General features: G+C 37.8%; 1 protein-coding gene across 4 annotated transcripts in view; it reads right to left on the bottom strand.

Moving 5' to 3' along the window:
• Nucleotides 1–533: 533 nt before the first annotated feature.
• The window catches only part of LOC128527458 (butyrophilin subfamily 1 member A1-like), an 88,393-nt gene continuing 72,350 nt past the window's right edge, over nucleotides 534–16,576 (bottom strand). For all 4 annotated transcript variants that reach the window (XM_053499842.1, XM_053499831.1, XM_053499851.1 and 1 more), the window contains 6 exons: nucleotides 14,418–14,768; nucleotides 12,251–12,529; nucleotides 8,866–8,967; nucleotides 6,492–6,524; nucleotides 6,050–6,076; nucleotides 534–1,670 (listed from right to left, as the gene is read on the bottom strand). In XM_053499842.1, the coding sequence (XP_053355817.1) occupies nucleotides 1,123–1,670; nucleotides 6,050–6,076; nucleotides 6,492–6,524; nucleotides 8,866–8,967; nucleotides 12,251–12,529; nucleotides 14,418–14,768 (1,340 nt within the window). In that variant the 3' untranslated portion in view covers nucleotides 534–1,122. The remainder of the gene's footprint in view (nucleotides 1,671–6,049; nucleotides 6,077–6,491; nucleotides 6,525–8,865; nucleotides 8,968–12,250; nucleotides 12,530–14,417; nucleotides 14,769–16,576) is intronic.

The following is a 16,576-nucleotide window of genomic DNA, read 5'->3' as shown; positions in this document are numbered from 1 at the left end:
TGATAATATGAATAACAGAGTTGCGTTGCTTAGAGTGACAAACTCACTTACAGTAAGGTTGAAAAGGTTGGAAAAATATGAAAAAATATGAGAGAGAATTCACCTTTGGTCTACCCATTTAGAATTTCTTGGTAGCGTGTTAGAAAGTGGCTTGATGATGTTACTTTCTTTTTCTCATGTGACTTAGTTTTTTTTTTCTCTCTAAATAGGTTTGGTAACAGGATTACACGCATGCTGTGGGACACAACTTTAGGGCATAATTAGATTTATTTAAAATGTGTTGATCATTGAAAAATTGTTATAACAATTGCAACAAAATCATACCAAAAAATTAGATGTAAAACTTATTTTAACTGTTATATTTCAAAAGCAAGTTGGATATTAGGAAGTCAGCAAGTCTTTTCAGAGAAAAAAAGCCATTTAAAGGCTCTTTGATATTTTAAATAATATTTTAGTATAGTATAATAATATATATATATATATATATATATATATATATATATATATATATAATATAATATAATAATAGTTTTTCTGCAAATATATTCATATTTTCTCTCAGGGCAAGTATAATATACACAACAAGTGCATAATTTAGCATTTTTGCTCATGAATTCTTGATTTCACAGGGGGGCTGAAAATGTCCTCCAATTCTGGAATGTCTCATAATTCACTGTAGTTTCCGTGATAGATCTTGGAGTTAATGACTTGCGTGTTTAATGACACATTTCCTGTTCATAAACCCCAATCCCATGGTGGGTTGCACATTAGCTTTAGCATTTGGCTTGCAACTTATCCCAGAAACACACACAGGACCATAGTGGATCACACAGGATTTCCTCATTGCACACACAGGAAGGCCTATCTCACACAGGAGTAAGGTGGCCCAGAGGGGCAAAGCATCTCTCCTCTGTGTGAGTGCACTCTCTCCTTTTTTGTGTCTACTTCTTTCCTAAGTATGACTACTTCAATCCTGTGTCTGACTACGCCAACTGTGTTTATTTATCATTTCGTTGGTCTTTTTAGTCATATTTTACAAAAACAATTGTGTTTTTAAAGCAAAATGATGTTTACACCCAGGTGTCCAAAACCTTGTAAATTTCTACAATATATAGCAGATATTTATTCACTAAGAGCTGTGATGATAAGTGGTGCTGCATTTTTTCCATTGTCATTGTACCGAGGACAAAAGAATGGACAGAGTTTTATTATAGAAAAAGACTGATCAGTGAAAGAATAGATATGGGAGCTGGTGTTCACATCATAAAAGGAGACCAGACCCTCTTCATAATCCACAAACACCCCCACCTTCTCCACCTTCTCTCTCAGTGTGAGGCGGACAACGTGATCATCAAGAGCCCTGTACCTATTCTCATTCCTCAGTTCCACCAGCCAGAATCCATTTAGAGGTTTCCACGGAATCCACTCTTTTCTGTAAATGTTTTCCCTCACAACTCCTAATGTCCACTCAGTTTTTCCTCTGACCTCCACCTCATAATAAAATCTTCCTGAGAAGAACCTCTGCTTTCCTAGAACACAGGGATAATAAGTATATCTCTGTGGTGTGTCAGAGAGATTCTCCTGCTCTATATCCTCATATGTCACTGCTTTTTCATTAGCAGACACTCTGAGTCGAGGATAAGCTGTATCAGGATCCAGAGTCACATCCACTGAGAAAAACACACAGACAATTTTCACTGATTACTGTAGTTTCTACAGAGACGTGTGTGTGTGTGTGTGTGTGTGTTTGTGTTAGAGAGAAAGAGAGGGAGAGAAAGAAGGAATGTAAAAGCTGAGGCAAACACACACACATATACACACACAAACATGTCTTTGAAGAGAGAGAGAATTTTGTTTTAATTAACAAAAATTTTGTGTTCGTTGGGAGCATTTTTGCTAAAACATTAGGAATAAATGAATGAATAAATAAATAAGTAACTGTAATAAATAATTTTAATAAATGAATGTAATAAAAGTCTAATTTTCAAAGTGCACAGTGCTCCATTAAAACACTGAAAACTTTCAAAGGTATTAAGATTCTCAGTTTTCTTATAAATAAAGGTAATCGATTAAAACCCTTGATTCTATTAATGAGATTGTGACTGCCACCACACTATAATTTCCTTTTTGTTAAATTTTGTTTCTTCGGCTGAGATAAATACCCATTTTTGCTTGGCCCACAATATAGTTTAGCAATTTACTTTTTTCTTTTGTTTTCTGGGTATATTTTACCCTTAAGATGGAAAAAAGTGAAAAAAAAAAAAAAACCTAATTAAAATCAGTAAATAAGGTATATAAAAGAGTATACAGTGATTGCAATCTGGAGCACTGTGCAAAAGCATGAAAAATGGTCTCTTTCTACGTACAGAGAGGTTTTTCATAAAATTGAGTAGCTTTCTTACAGATACTGATGGCATCTGATAAAATGTCTCTGTTTTCAAAGCGCATGTTCTGCATAAAACGTCTTTAACCAAATTTTTTTTCTGAATTAAAAAAGTATTTGGAAGGTGCATCCATTTGATTAACATCTTGAAAGCGTGCCCTTTCAAGAACACCTTGCACCTTGGACTCTAGGAGATCTAAGAGTTTCTGTTTTTTTGTTTTAGGTCTGTATAAGGGTTATATCGTAAGCAAAGGTGATGGTGATTGGAAATCTGTAATTTCTTTTTGTAGGTTACTTATTAACTGATTTAAAATCTTTGTGACATTGAGAGCGTGCTGTTGACATAACTGTTTGATCCCCCAACAACTGATCGGGAAGCTGAGCCTGTTGGACCTGAACACCTCCCTCTGCAACTGGATCCTGGACTTTCTGACTGGAAAGCCTCAGTCAGTACGGATTGGGAACTGCACCTCCAGCACCACCACACTGAGCACTGGGGCCCCACAAGGCTGTGTGCTCAGTCCCCTGCTGTTCACACTGCTGACTCACGACTGTGTAGCAACACACAGTTCGAATCACATCATTAAGTTTGCTGATGACATGACCATGGTGGGTCTCATTAGCAAGAACGACGAGTCAGCGTACAGAGAGGAAGTGCAGAGGCTTATGGACTGGTGTAATGACAACAACCTGTCTCTGAATGTTGACAAGACAAAGGAGATGGTTGTTGAATTCAGGAGGACACGAGGCGACCATTCTCCGCTGAGCATCATCGGCACCTCTGTGGAGATCATCAAAAACACCAAATTCCTGGGTGTCCACCTGAAGAAGGACCTCAGCTGGTCCCTTAACACCAGCTCCCTGCACAAGAAAGCCCAACAGCATCTCTTCTTTTTGAGAAGACTGAGGAAGGCCCAGCTTCCACCACCGATCCTTACCACCTTCTATAGAGGGACTATGGAGAGCATCCTGAGCGGCTGCATCACTGTCTTGTTTGGGAATTGTGCCATAATGGACCGCAAAACCCTACAGCGGATAGCTAGGACAGCAGAGAAGATAATCGGGATCTCTCTCCCCTCTATTGAAGACATCTACACCACACGCTGCACTCGCAAAGCCACCAGCTTTGTGGCTGATCAGACACACCCCTCTCACACACACTTCACACTTCTGCCATCTGGAAAAAGGTACCGAAGCATTCGGGCACACACATCCAGACTGTGCAACAGCTCTTCTCAACAAAAAGGGACTGGACTGATAAAACACACACACACACACACACACACACACACACACACACACACACACACATTATCACTCAGCTTAACTCAACTACCTCAAAACATTGAGACTGGACTGACTAATCAACACAAGTGCAGACACACTGACCTACACTACCAAACTATCGTACACACCAATTGTGTACTCTTTTGCACAATATTCATTAGTTTTTGCACTAATTCCTCAATTCTTGCTGCTGTGTTAAGAATGTTTACTGTTTCTCCACTACCTCAACACCATATTTTATGTTATGTTATGTTGTGGTTGTCGCACTGTCACTTTGTTGTTGCTCGTTTGCACATTTGCACGTGCACTTTATGTTGTCTGTAAAACCTGTAGATAGTTTAACTTAGCTAGTTGTTTTTTTGTTAATTTATGTTGTAATTTATGTTAGGACTATCTGTCTTGTCTCTGCTAGCCAGCTAACTATGCCTTTTAGTTAGCTAGTTTAGTTTTTCTGTTAATTTATGTTATAAATTTATGTTGCATGTAGCACCTTGGCCCTGGAGGAACGTTGTTTCGTTTTACTGTGTTCTAACTGTATATGGTTGAAGTGACAATAAAGCCTACTTGAACTTGATTTGGTGTTTACCAAAATCCCACAATTGTTGCAATGTTCTCAGATTTCTCCTCCTTAAAAACGTAAAATTATCTCTAAAAGCTTGATTCTCTAATAACCCAGTATGCGCTTTTTGGCTTAATATTGTTAAATTTTGCTTTACATAAAATTAGGCTGTGATCAGAGAAAACGACAGGGATAATATGACAACTTTTAATGATGTTCAGCTGGTGTTTAAAACCATAAAATCTGTCTAGGCGTACGAGGGAGATGGTGTTACTATCAGTATGAGCCCAAGTGTGTTGTTTTTCGGACTCATGGAGAAATCTCCAGGTGTTGCACAGCTGATGTTTTTCTATTATTACTAAAAGTTGTCTACGATAGGGCATATACGGCTCTTCATGGTTACTGTCAATGTCTGCAATCATGCAGTTAAAATCCCTAGCTATAAATTTTAAATCTTCCAAATTCTTCAATTTCTAAAATCTTGCACAGCTTGTCTAAAAAAGTCAGTCAGTGAAGTTGGTGTATATACACATATGAAGATGAAAGTGTACTTTTCGAATTGTGCACTAACTTTTAGTAATGTACCTTTTATTACTTAATCTATATTACAGTATAAGATATTGCGGTAAAACTTTTGGAGAATAAGACTGTCACTTCTCCGCTAGTGGAGGTGAGGTGATTTAAAACCGTTGTTCCGCAACACTCATATCCCCAATCTGATGCAATTCTGTTATCGCTGTGTGATTTTTGTAATAAAAAACCATCTATTTTTTTCTTTTTTGTCATCTCAAAAAGTACAGTTCTCTTTTTTTCTATCTCTTGCACCATGTATGTTTCGGAGGCCACACAAATCTCCCCCATAATTAAGCAAAAGATAGAATAAAAAATTCGTAAAAGTAAAAAAAAAAAAGGCTAAAGCATTTCAATTTCCCCCAATGCAGAATATAACATGGTTATAATTTTTCTAGCTCTGTAAATTTCAGGTTTATTAATTTCATTCATTCATTGTTTAAAAGCATCCAGTAGTCTTTTTGCATCTGTTAAATAGTCCAGTATGTTGACTTTCTTCTAGTTTTTTGAAAAAAAAAAAAAAGATCAGTTCATCAGCGCTGTTTCTGTTCTTTACACAGCCAACTTTTTATTGTTTCTTTATCCTATGCTTGTTTTCTGTTTTTCTTTTTATTGGTGTTTTGAAACAGGCTTGTTCAGTTTCTATTACTACAGTTTCATTATCTTCTTCCACCAGTGTGTCGTTGTCACTTATGATGCTTTCCTGTGTGTTGGTCACTGAGTCCGTGAGATCAGTCTCTGCACTTGTGTATTGGTCAAGTCATGACTTGAGACTTTACAGTACTCACCCCTAGTGAGTACTAGGGGCCACTAGTTTTCCATGGCGAAAGAGTTCTCTCGCTAGGATTTTGTCTAAGTAGACAGGGTCACCTTTTTGGATGGTGTTGACCAGGGAAGTACGCTGTAGTGAGACCCTGCTATGTTTATGCCGTTTATTACCAGCTCTGTTGCCTTTTCTATGGTGCTTACAAAAAACACCACTGCGCTGTTCATCCTGGATGTCATCCTAAAACATGCCGAAACTTCTGATTCTGAGCTCCTTGCACAATGTTAAATTAATTAGAAAATTTTTCCCCTTTTTAAGAAAAGGTAAGAAAAAGTAAATAAAGTAACGTTTGAGACACACTCGCACTCACGCTCAAACGCGCTCCACCCACTCACTTCCAGCATGCACTCAGAAAGAGAGAGAGAGAGAGAGAGAGAGAAAAGAAAAAACTCTGATGTGAATAAAAAGGTAAAATTGCTCTTACCTGAAAACCTTTTCTTCCTTATAAAGTCTAATGAACATATATGATCGCAAAAGTAAAATTAAATTAAAATGGGTATGTATACTTCTATCTAAAATACAAGGTAAAATATAATCATATGGTGTAATCTGTCTTTTTGTGCTTAAACTTTTTTTGCTTAAACCAAATTTTTCAAAGATTTAAAATGGTCTTTAGTTTCATTTCAAAAGCCTCCTCCCTGTTTAAAAATCTAAATACAGCAGTTGACCCCAGCCATTGTGTTGGAGCATTAATTTAAATAATCACAGAAAGGAACTGTGATTTCTGCCCTGATCTTCACCCCAAACCCCAAAGTTCAACAACCTCATACTTTTGTGGTTATTTTTGATCAGGGTGTTATCATCTATTACTGTAAGTTTACTCCAATGAATCAGTCAGTATAACATAAAAATAAGTTAATTCTTACCTGCTTTTAACGTCTGCTTTTGTAGCTTTGAGACTAAAATAGATAATTAAAAAAATACATCTTTACAATACAGTATTTAGTGTAAATCACAATGCACACTTAGTTTGAAAAGTGTAATTTATAGTTAACAAACCATAGCTTATTACAATGTGCACTTCTAGTGCTCCCCTAAAAACACTTGTGCAGCTTGAATGTTTCAAAAGACATTAAACAATGTAAAGACAATAAAAATAGTACTGACAAGTGAAAAGAAAAAGTAAATAACCAGTGCCTTACTAAATAAGTCCACATACTGTATAATGACCATGAGACTATGTCATCTAAATAAATGCCCAAGTATTTGTATGATTCTACTTACTACACAGTGAATGAAGATTGTTAGAGAACCCTTTGCTCGTCCAAAAATAGTTTCTACTGTCGCTTTTTGGATACATATTAAGTTTTAAGAAATAAAATAAAATGTTGCATTTTTAATAAAAATATGTCTACATACACAAATTTTGGCTATAGTTTCAGTAATTAAAATATCGCTTAATTCTGTTTCCTGTACATAACCCATGGAGGTTTTGCGAAGATTTGCGCATGCGTGCCCAGTAGAAAATAAAAGAATCATTTGTTCTTCTGAGTCACGTTAAAGATTTGTTCAAAAATAACGAATCGTTCATGAACGACCCATCACTAGTTGGAGCACATGATAGAACTTTAGAATTAAATCATTCTTTAAACAAAGGGTACAGCCAATTGGACTTCTTTGGACTACTCAGGTTCTTTACCTTGATCTGAAGAAAACCCTATCTTAGCCCTATGATTTTGTTATGTGCTCTAATACACCTGATCCAAGTAAATAGCAAATTCAATACAATGTTAACAGTAACCCAAAGTGTATTAAACAATAAATAAACAAAATAGGTGAACCAAAACCAACAAAACTAATAATAATACTATTTACAAAATATATACACATAGCGATGGTGAGTAAGTGTGTGGAATGATTTTCCAAAGTCCGGGTTATTTGTGAAGGTTGGTGAGTGTGCGGTGGGAGAGCTGGACCAGCCTCACCGGAAGTGTTGTGAATAAGCCAGGAGCACTATCTGGGAGCGAAGTGGTAAAGCAGACCGGGGGGTGATAATCCAACTGGAAAGGTTATCCGACAACGACATACTTCACTATAGCTTTCGACTCCACGTCCATGAACATAAAACAGCAGCGCGCTGTAACTCCTAATCCTCTCCTCATCGAACGTCTCCTTGGGTGTCTTTTTAACAGGATCCCTTGACCCTGTTAGGTCATTGGGATGAGCTTGCGCCGCGGTTGCACACTCTCACAAGACTTCATCACTGAACCAAAACACCAAGTCTTTGGGACACATAAACCTTACCGGGAGTGATTTATAAGGCACAGCTGTTTTCTTTAATTTTAAAAATCTGCTTAAACAAAGCCTATATAAAAAAATAAAAAACTTATGTGGCTGCGCAGCCAGAAGACTTTTGAAGGGCAGAGGAGTGAGGGTGAGTCTTTTACCAAACCAGTTCGCCCAATAGCATGGGCGCCTCCTTCTGCAGGGAAGTGTGGAATCTGGCCAGTTTGGCTTTCAGACTTTTGCTGTATGGTGGTCTTTTTCTCTGCTGTGGTCCTGTGGCTGTTAAGTAAAGGGTGTGGGTAGTTGGTGAATAGGCCGGTGGCTCTGCTGGAGTTTTCCTTATCAAGGATGTTGAGCCTCCGGCAGACCTCACATGAATTGATGAACTGCCACACGTCCTTGCGAGCAGAGGGCCACCAGGCATCATTAAGTACAGTACATTTACAAGGGTTTTTATTCTCCTCGTGTCTGTCTGATGGAAGCTCATGATAGTACTGCAAGAACTTGTTGGATAATGATTGTGGGACCACCAGCTGGAATCATCCTCTTCGCCTTACAGGAGCACTTCAATATAACACCCCCCTGATGGTGTTCAAAGGTGATCCCTTGGTCCCTTGAGTCTCTGGGGTCCCCTCCAGTGGCCACTTGTGCTATCTAGCTGTCTTCCTGCTGGGCTTGTGATATCTTGCATCGGTCGCTGAGCAGGACGGAGGGAAACTTGGTGTTAGGTTGTGAAAAGTCACAACTGGGAATTATTGTGAATAAGTCGAGAGCATGATCCTGGAGCAGGAACGAAGTAGTGACTCTCACTTGACCAAACCAATTACCAAATTCATTACCAAACCAAAACACCAAGTCTTTGGTAAACCATAAACCTTACCGGGAGCAATTTATAAGGCACAGTAGTTTTTTTTTTTTTTTTTTTTAAATATATAACTTTTATGTGGCTGTGCTACACAGTAACTAAATGATTTAATCCATCAATGTTAAGAAAGAAAAAATATATAATATTACCTTTCTTGTGATAGATAACCCCCATCAATATGATTCCAAGACCAATAAGACCTGCTGTAATTGAAATGCCAACAACCCACTTCCAAACATTAAAGATGTTCCCTAAAATGAAACCAAGATTACTATGTTACAAATATTTTGGGGAAGAATCGTTGATTAAGGAAAACCATATTCTTGCAGAAAGAACAAATTTACACCTCTCAAAAAAAAAAAAAAATATTTTAAAAACCAAACCTCCGATTTAGGTTAAGGATTGTGTTTATGGGGATTTTTGGCCAACTGGTGTGTGGTTGTTTTTTAGGATTCTTGGCTCTTTACTTTTAGTGAAAGGAATGATTCAATTTATTCAATGCTTCAGATTACCAAGACATTTTGGACAATTTCATGCTCCCAACTTTGTGGCAACATTTTGGGGAGTGCCCTTTCCTGTTCCAACTTGACTCTGCACTAGTGCACAAAGCAAGGTCCATACAAACATGGATAAGTGAGTTTGGTGTGGAAGAACTTGATTGGCTTGGACAGAATCCTGACCTCAACCAGAAAGAACACATTTGGAATGAATTAGAGCGGAGACTGCGAGCCAGGCCTTCTCGTCCAACATCAGTGTCTGACTTCAAAAATGCGCTGCAGGAAAAATTGTCAAAGATTTCCATGAACACAATCCTAAACATTGTGGAAAGCCTTCCCAAAAGAGTTGAAGCTGTTATAAGCTGCAGAGGGTGGGCCAACATTATATTAAACCCTATGGATTCAAAATCGGATGTTATTCAATTCTATATGCATTTGAAGGCAGATAAGGAAATACTCACGCACAACCATTTCTAGGGTTTACAAAGAATGGTGTGAAAAGGAAAAAACATCCAGTATGCGGCAGTCCTGTGGGCAGAAATGCCTTGTTGATGCTAGAGGTCAGAGGAGAATGGGCCGACTGATTCAAGCTGATAGAAGAGCAACTTTGACTGAAATAACCACTCGTTACAACCGAGGTATGCAGCAAAGCAAAGCATTTGTGAAGCCACAACACGCAGAACCTTGAGGCGGATGGGCTACAACAGCAAAAGACCCCACCGGGTACCAATCATCTCCAATCGCCAATTGGGCATCGTTTAAATGCCAAGGGCTACCTGAGCATTGTTTCTGACTATGTCCATCCATTTATGACCACCATGTACCAATCCTCTGACGGCTACTTCCAGCAGGATATTGCACCATGTCACAAAGCTCGAATCATTTTAAATTGGTTTCTTGAACATGACAATGAGTTCACTGTACTAAAATGCCCCCCACAGTCACCAGATCTCAACCCAATAAAGCATCTTTGGGATGTGGTGGAACGGGAGCTTTGTGCCCTGGATGTGCATCCCAAAAATCTCCATCAACTGCAAGATGCTATCCTATCAATATGGGCCAACATTTCTAAAGAATGCTTTTAGCACCTTGTTGAATCAATGCCATGTAGAATTAAGGCAGTTCTGAAGGCGAAAGGGTGTTCCTAATAATCTTTCAGATGAGTGTATATGGTGGTAACATGATCAACAATGCTACGGCTACTGACATCTATATTCAATAATCCCATAATTAAATTAAAATTCAAAAAGCACATAGATAATAATTGTTGAAGTGTTTATAAATTCTTTGGGCTCTTCTAAACACACTCACACACAGGTACTGTACATCTCAGTAAATTAGAATATCATTAAAAAGGTCAGTAATTCAATTAAAAAAGTGACTCATATTGTATAACTCATGTATTATATAGATTCATTACAGACAGAATGATACTGTATATTGTGTTTATTTCTCGTAATTTAGATGACTTTGGTTTACAGCTAATGAAAACACAAAATTAAGTATCTTAGAATATTAGAATATTACTCAAGATCAATAAAAAGTTAGTTTAAAATATGATGAACACAAAAATGCTGGTGTATTAAAAAGTATGAAAACGTACAGCCCTTGGACAGGGCTTTCTTTAAATGTATTACTGCAGCAATGTGGTGTAGCATGGAGGTGATCAGTCTGTGGCACTGCTAAGATGTTATACCCCTATCTCACCTATGCGGTTTCCCGCGGTGGCCTGCATTTAATTTTTTTCGCGGTCCTCGCGGAAGCTTGCGGACATTGCAGAACTTCACGGGACATCAGTGGAATGTCAGCGGCCAATCGCAGTGGCTTACGGTGCCTAACACTGCATCTCACCACGAGTCAAACCACAATGGTGAGATAGGGGTATTATGGACCCCAGGTTGCTCTGATAGGAGCCTTCAGCTCTTCTGCATTGTTGAGTCTGGTGTCTTGCATCTTCCTTTTCATAATACCCCATGGATTCTCTATCAGATATAGGTCGTGTGAGTTGGTCAATCAAACACAGATATACGATGGTTCTTAAACCAGGTATTAGTACTTTTGGTCGGGACAGGTACCACATCTGGCTGCTCTCTTTCTCCAAACTCTAGGACCTTGATTTCCAAATTAAATACAAAATTTACTTTTATCTGAAAAGAAGTCTCAACAGTCCAGTCCATTTTGTCCTTAGCCCAGGTAAGACGCGTTTGATGTTGTCTCTGGTTCAAGAGTGGCTTGACACATAGAATGCCAGAGTTGTAGCCCAAGTTCTGGATACGTCTGTGAGTGGTAGGTCTTGTAGCACTGACTCTAGCTGTAGTAGCTTCCTTGAGAATTGCCCTCAAATTCTTAAATGTACTTCTTTTCACAATTCTGTCAAGGCTGTTTATCCCTGTTGCTTGTGCACCTTTTCTAACCGCATTTCTCCCTTCCATTCAACTTTCCATAAATGTGCTTGGATACAGCACTCTGTGAACAGTCAGCTTCTTTAGCAATAACCTTTTGTGTCTTTTCCTCCATGTGCAGGGTGTCATTGATTGTCTTCTGGACAACTGTCAGATCAACAGTTGAATCAGTAATTAGCTGATTAGAGTGTGACACTTAGAGTGTGACACCAGGAGTCTCCAATATTGAACTTACACAATATTAAGATTTTCAGAGATTTTTGAGTTTTCATTAGCTTTATTATATGACCAGGTAGGTTTGGACAGCTCTTTTCTCTTAAAAATGAAGTAATTGTTTAAAAAAATGTAAGAATGTTAATAAATGCTCTTATTTTTATTTAAATTAACCTAGTTAACCCAGTATAAGTATGTATCCAATGATGTAAACTTTAAAGCACTTTTTGTAAATCGCTCTGGATAAGAGTGTCTGCCAAATGCATAAATGTAAATGTAAATGTAAATAAAAGTAGCACCAAAATTGCATCACTTTGCAAAATCTGAAAGGTGCAAATACATTTTTTACAGCACTGTATTTGTAATTCTGTAATTATTATATCATAGTCAAAGTCAAAAAGTTTTTAATTAATAACTCTTACTGCTTATGATGACTTCTGCTTCAATCATGTGATGTTGTTGTAGAAGTCTGCAGTAAAATCTGTTAGAGTTGCTATGATCATAAACAATAATGCAACATTTCACACTGAAGCCCTCAGCATCTCTGTGTATCTGTGTATCCTTAGCAGGCAGAGGGGATCGTTCTCTGTCCAGCCATAGGACCTTAGGTTCAGGGTTCCAGCCTCTGGACTCACACACTAGATTAATCCCTCCTGAGTTGTCATAACTCTCCAATGTGATCACTGGGTGGCCTCCCCGAGCTATAGTCATAAAAGGAAAAAGTATTGTTTTAAATACAGTGAAACCATGTTAAACATTTAACTAAAATAAATGTTATTATTTCTGCTAATTTTCAGGATAAAGACTACCTTCGACATGGGGAAAATAAAACAAACAAACAAATATCATCCACATATTTATCTATTTCCCATGTTAGTAGAGTTATCACATATAGCAACCATCCTCACAGACCCACCACCTTTATACTTTTATTATTTAAAAATGACTGAATAATGGGCAATGAGTGGTGCAGCGATAAAGTGCTCGACCTATCATCTGAAGATTACTAGTTAGATTCCTGGGTGATGCCACTCACGGGCTTCTGTGAACTTACACAAGCAGACAGGAGCGGATAGCGCTGTGTGTAGAGTGTTACGTCGCCCCTAACAGTGCATGAATAAACAGTTCGAAAAGATGCAGTCAGTTGGCATCACATGGTTTGGAGGAACCATCCAACTGACACCTCACGACAATGTGGAGTCCTTCCTCTAGACCTTTTAAAAGAAAGTGGAGCAAAAGGGTGGTCACATTAGGAGTGACAGATGGGCACATTAGGAGTGGAGAACCCTAACTTCCTATGGCAGCAGATTATTACCTGCACTAAATATTATTATATATTAAATATTATAGTGAAGTTTCAGAACCAAACAACTTTAATCCCTCTTATTCTTCTTTGACTTTCGGCTGTTCCCTTTTAGGGGTCACTACAGCGAATCATCTGCCTCCATCTAACCCTATCCTCTGCATCCTCTTCTCTCACACCAACTAACTTCATGTCCTCTCTCACTGCATCCATACATCTCACTGCATCCATAAATCTTTAGATATAAAAATATATATATTTGATATTGCTTTGATTTCCAAAAAGAAAGTCACCTTTAAAAACAGTAGCTTTGAACAGAAAGTGTGGATAAGGCACAGTGGCCAACTGTAGTTTTAATATAACCAGTGTGGAAATAATTTTTGACCATTTTTTGATCCCTCATGAGTACAATAGGGTTAAAGTTAATTGCTCTGCAAATATGTTCAAGTGTGAAAGATATGCATGAGACCACAGCTGATAAATCCTTGTACAATAAGACTTAATAATAATAATAATAATAATAATAATAATAATAATAATAATAATTGCCATTAATTATAATTACTTCAAATATTATGGAGGCTTAATAAAATACACAAACACAGGGATTTTTTAAGTACTTAGGATGGTGGTGTACACAGTCTCTCCCTTTTTTCTCCTCTTTTTCTTTGATCTTCTTAGGACTCTTAGTTAGCTTGTTTTCAGCTGCTTGTTCTTTATCTGCACCACAATCCCAGTTTTAAAATCAGTAAAGAAAATCATAAAATTATTTGATTCTGCATTTTCCCCAGAGATCCTATGCATAGCATTGCTATTTTTGAATTGCCAGGACCCAATTAGCAATGTGGAAAAGCAGTTGGGAAAGTGACCCAGGCTACATCCCAGGTTAAAAGTAAACCTGTACAAATCAGCATTTTACAGAAAGGTATCAGAATACCCAATGGATCACAGCCTACCATGTACATAGTTTACCAGGCAAAAAGTTTAATGTTGTTGTCCCAGGCCCCAAAACTTCTCAGATCCCAATCCAATTGTGCACTTATGGGATGCAATAGACAAATAAGCCTAATTCACTTAGGCCCCACCATACAACAACACCCAAAGAATCCAACACTAATGCTGTGTAACTTTCATGAGTGAACTCTCGTGAAAACACAATGAAATAAATCACTATAATAAAATACATTTTAGGATAATATTTTCAAAACAAACCACTAATAATGCTAAAAGAAAAGAAAGTTTATTGCATAATGTTCTCTGCATAAAGGAGTTTAAATAGATCTTACCCTCAACAATGATTTGAACAGTGATGTCATCATACCAGAATTTGTCCTCAAGGAGACATTTATATCTTCCCTCATCTGAGACTCTGAGAGCTGATAGTTTGAGTGAAGCGTTGCCTTTCTGTAGCTCCTTTATATCTAGTGATGTTCTTCCTCTGTAGGACTGAGCTTGATTTTCAATTCTGTTTTCATGATCCTTATAGAGATGCACTAATGAAGCTGCATCCTTTAGTCTCAACCATTTGACTGTCATGTCCACAGCACTGATGTTTGGTTTGATAAAACAGGGCAGAACCAGATCTTGACCAGCTACAGCAGTAAGAGAAGTTTCTGGACCAAACAACTTTAATCCCTCTGTTTTGATTTCCAAAAAGAAATAAACCCTGTATTAACTTGCAATGCCTGGCAAAAAACACCATTCGCTGGTGTATAGTTAATAATCAATGTTATCATTTAACTTGTCAATGATTTTAATATTTTGTCTGATTGGGATATTTATAGTAAAATAAAGTTGCTGTTTTTTTTTTCTTTAAATTTGCCCATATATATAAGCTCTCATGATACTTTTGTACATTTACCTCTACTGTTTTCTCTTTCTAAAGCAGCATTAGTAGCTAACTGTGTTTAATACTGACTCTACTACTAATTAATTTAAAACAATAAAAATAGATTAATAAAAAGAATACAGGCCTAGTATTTTTTCCCAGGTATCAATACTCTTACCCAGATAGCACTGCTTTGGTGGCCCAACATCGGCAGATTTTTGGTAACCTTCTGTCAATGCAACGTTGCCACAATGTTGGTTCAGTAAATAATGGCAAGGTTGGATATTGGAAATTGAAAATGTAATTATATTGCTTCAGTTTTGTGTAGCAGGCTCTCTCAATAATGCCATCACATCAGGAGCTCATATGAGGGTTGGTTACCAAATCTAGTACATCAATAGCCAGAAAGCACTTTGTTGGCCCAACGTCGGCAAAATATTATGGAAAGTATATGTCCTATTATCATACATTATATCTAAATGGATTTACTATGATGTCAGCAACAAAATGGTGATAATGTGTTGTTATTCGTTTCTGTATTCTCTGTTGTTATTTATGCCAATATTAAACCTCCCCTTTATCTCTAAGATTCTGAAAAAGATAGTAGCGGAGCAGCTATGCTTATATCTACATAAAAATGGCATACATGAACTGTATCAGTCAGGATAGTCCAAGTACTGGGGAAACAGATGCGTCTTAAGGTGCCGTTTAAAGATAGTCAAAGTCTCTGCGGACTGCGTACAGTCTCTGTACGGACATCTAGAGGAAGTTCATTCCACCAGTAGTCATAGGACCGCATACAGCTAGGAGTAAAATTTTAGATCACACCGTAACTTTAGATGGCCTATTTGTTCCATCAAGTGCAACAGTGAAAAACCTTGGTGTGATTATTGATTCCAGCCTTTCATTTGAAGCTCATGTAGATAATATTACCAGGATAGCATTCTTTCACCTCAGAAATATTGCCAGGATAAGAAATTTATTGTCGCTAAATGATGCAGAAAAACTAGTTCATGCTTTTATCACCTCTAGGTTGGACTATTGTTATGCCTTACTGTCTGGTTGTTCAGCTAGATGCATAAATAAGCTTCAGCAAGTCCAGAATGCAGCAGCGAGAGTCCTCACTAGAACCAGAAGATACGAGCACATCACACCTATTTTATCTTCACTGCATTGGCTCCCTGTGAAATTTCGCATTGATTTTAAAATACTACTCTTGACATATAAAGCATTAAATGGTCTCGCGCCGCAGTACCTGCGCGAACTGCTAGTGTCTTACGATCCGCCACGCCTACTTCGATCAAAGGATGCAGGCTGCTTGTCAGTACCGTGTATTATGAAAAATACAGCTGGGGGCAGAGCTTTTTCTTACAAAGCCCCAAAATTATGGAATAGTCTTCCAAATAGTATTCGGGACTCAGACACAGTCTCAGTGTTTAAGTCCAGGCTAAAAACCTATTTATTTAGCCAAGCATTTTTATAAATAGATTTGCCTTAGGTAAAGGAGCAGATCTGGGGGACTCATGGACGTAGAGTATTATGGTGAACTGGTATGTTTGGATGCTGTCTTCCTCACTTTTATTGATCACTCAGGTTTCTTGACGGTGAGGTGATTGT

This window comes from Clarias gariepinus, chromosome 1, assembly GCF_024256425.1.
Source record: "Clarias gariepinus isolate MV-2021 ecotype Netherlands chromosome 1, CGAR_prim_01v2, whole genome shotgun sequence".
In the NCBI taxonomy this organism is placed as follows: Eukaryota; Metazoa; Chordata; class Actinopteri; order Siluriformes; family Clariidae; genus Clarias; species Clarias gariepinus.
This window is presented reverse-complemented; position numbering and strand designations above follow the sequence as displayed.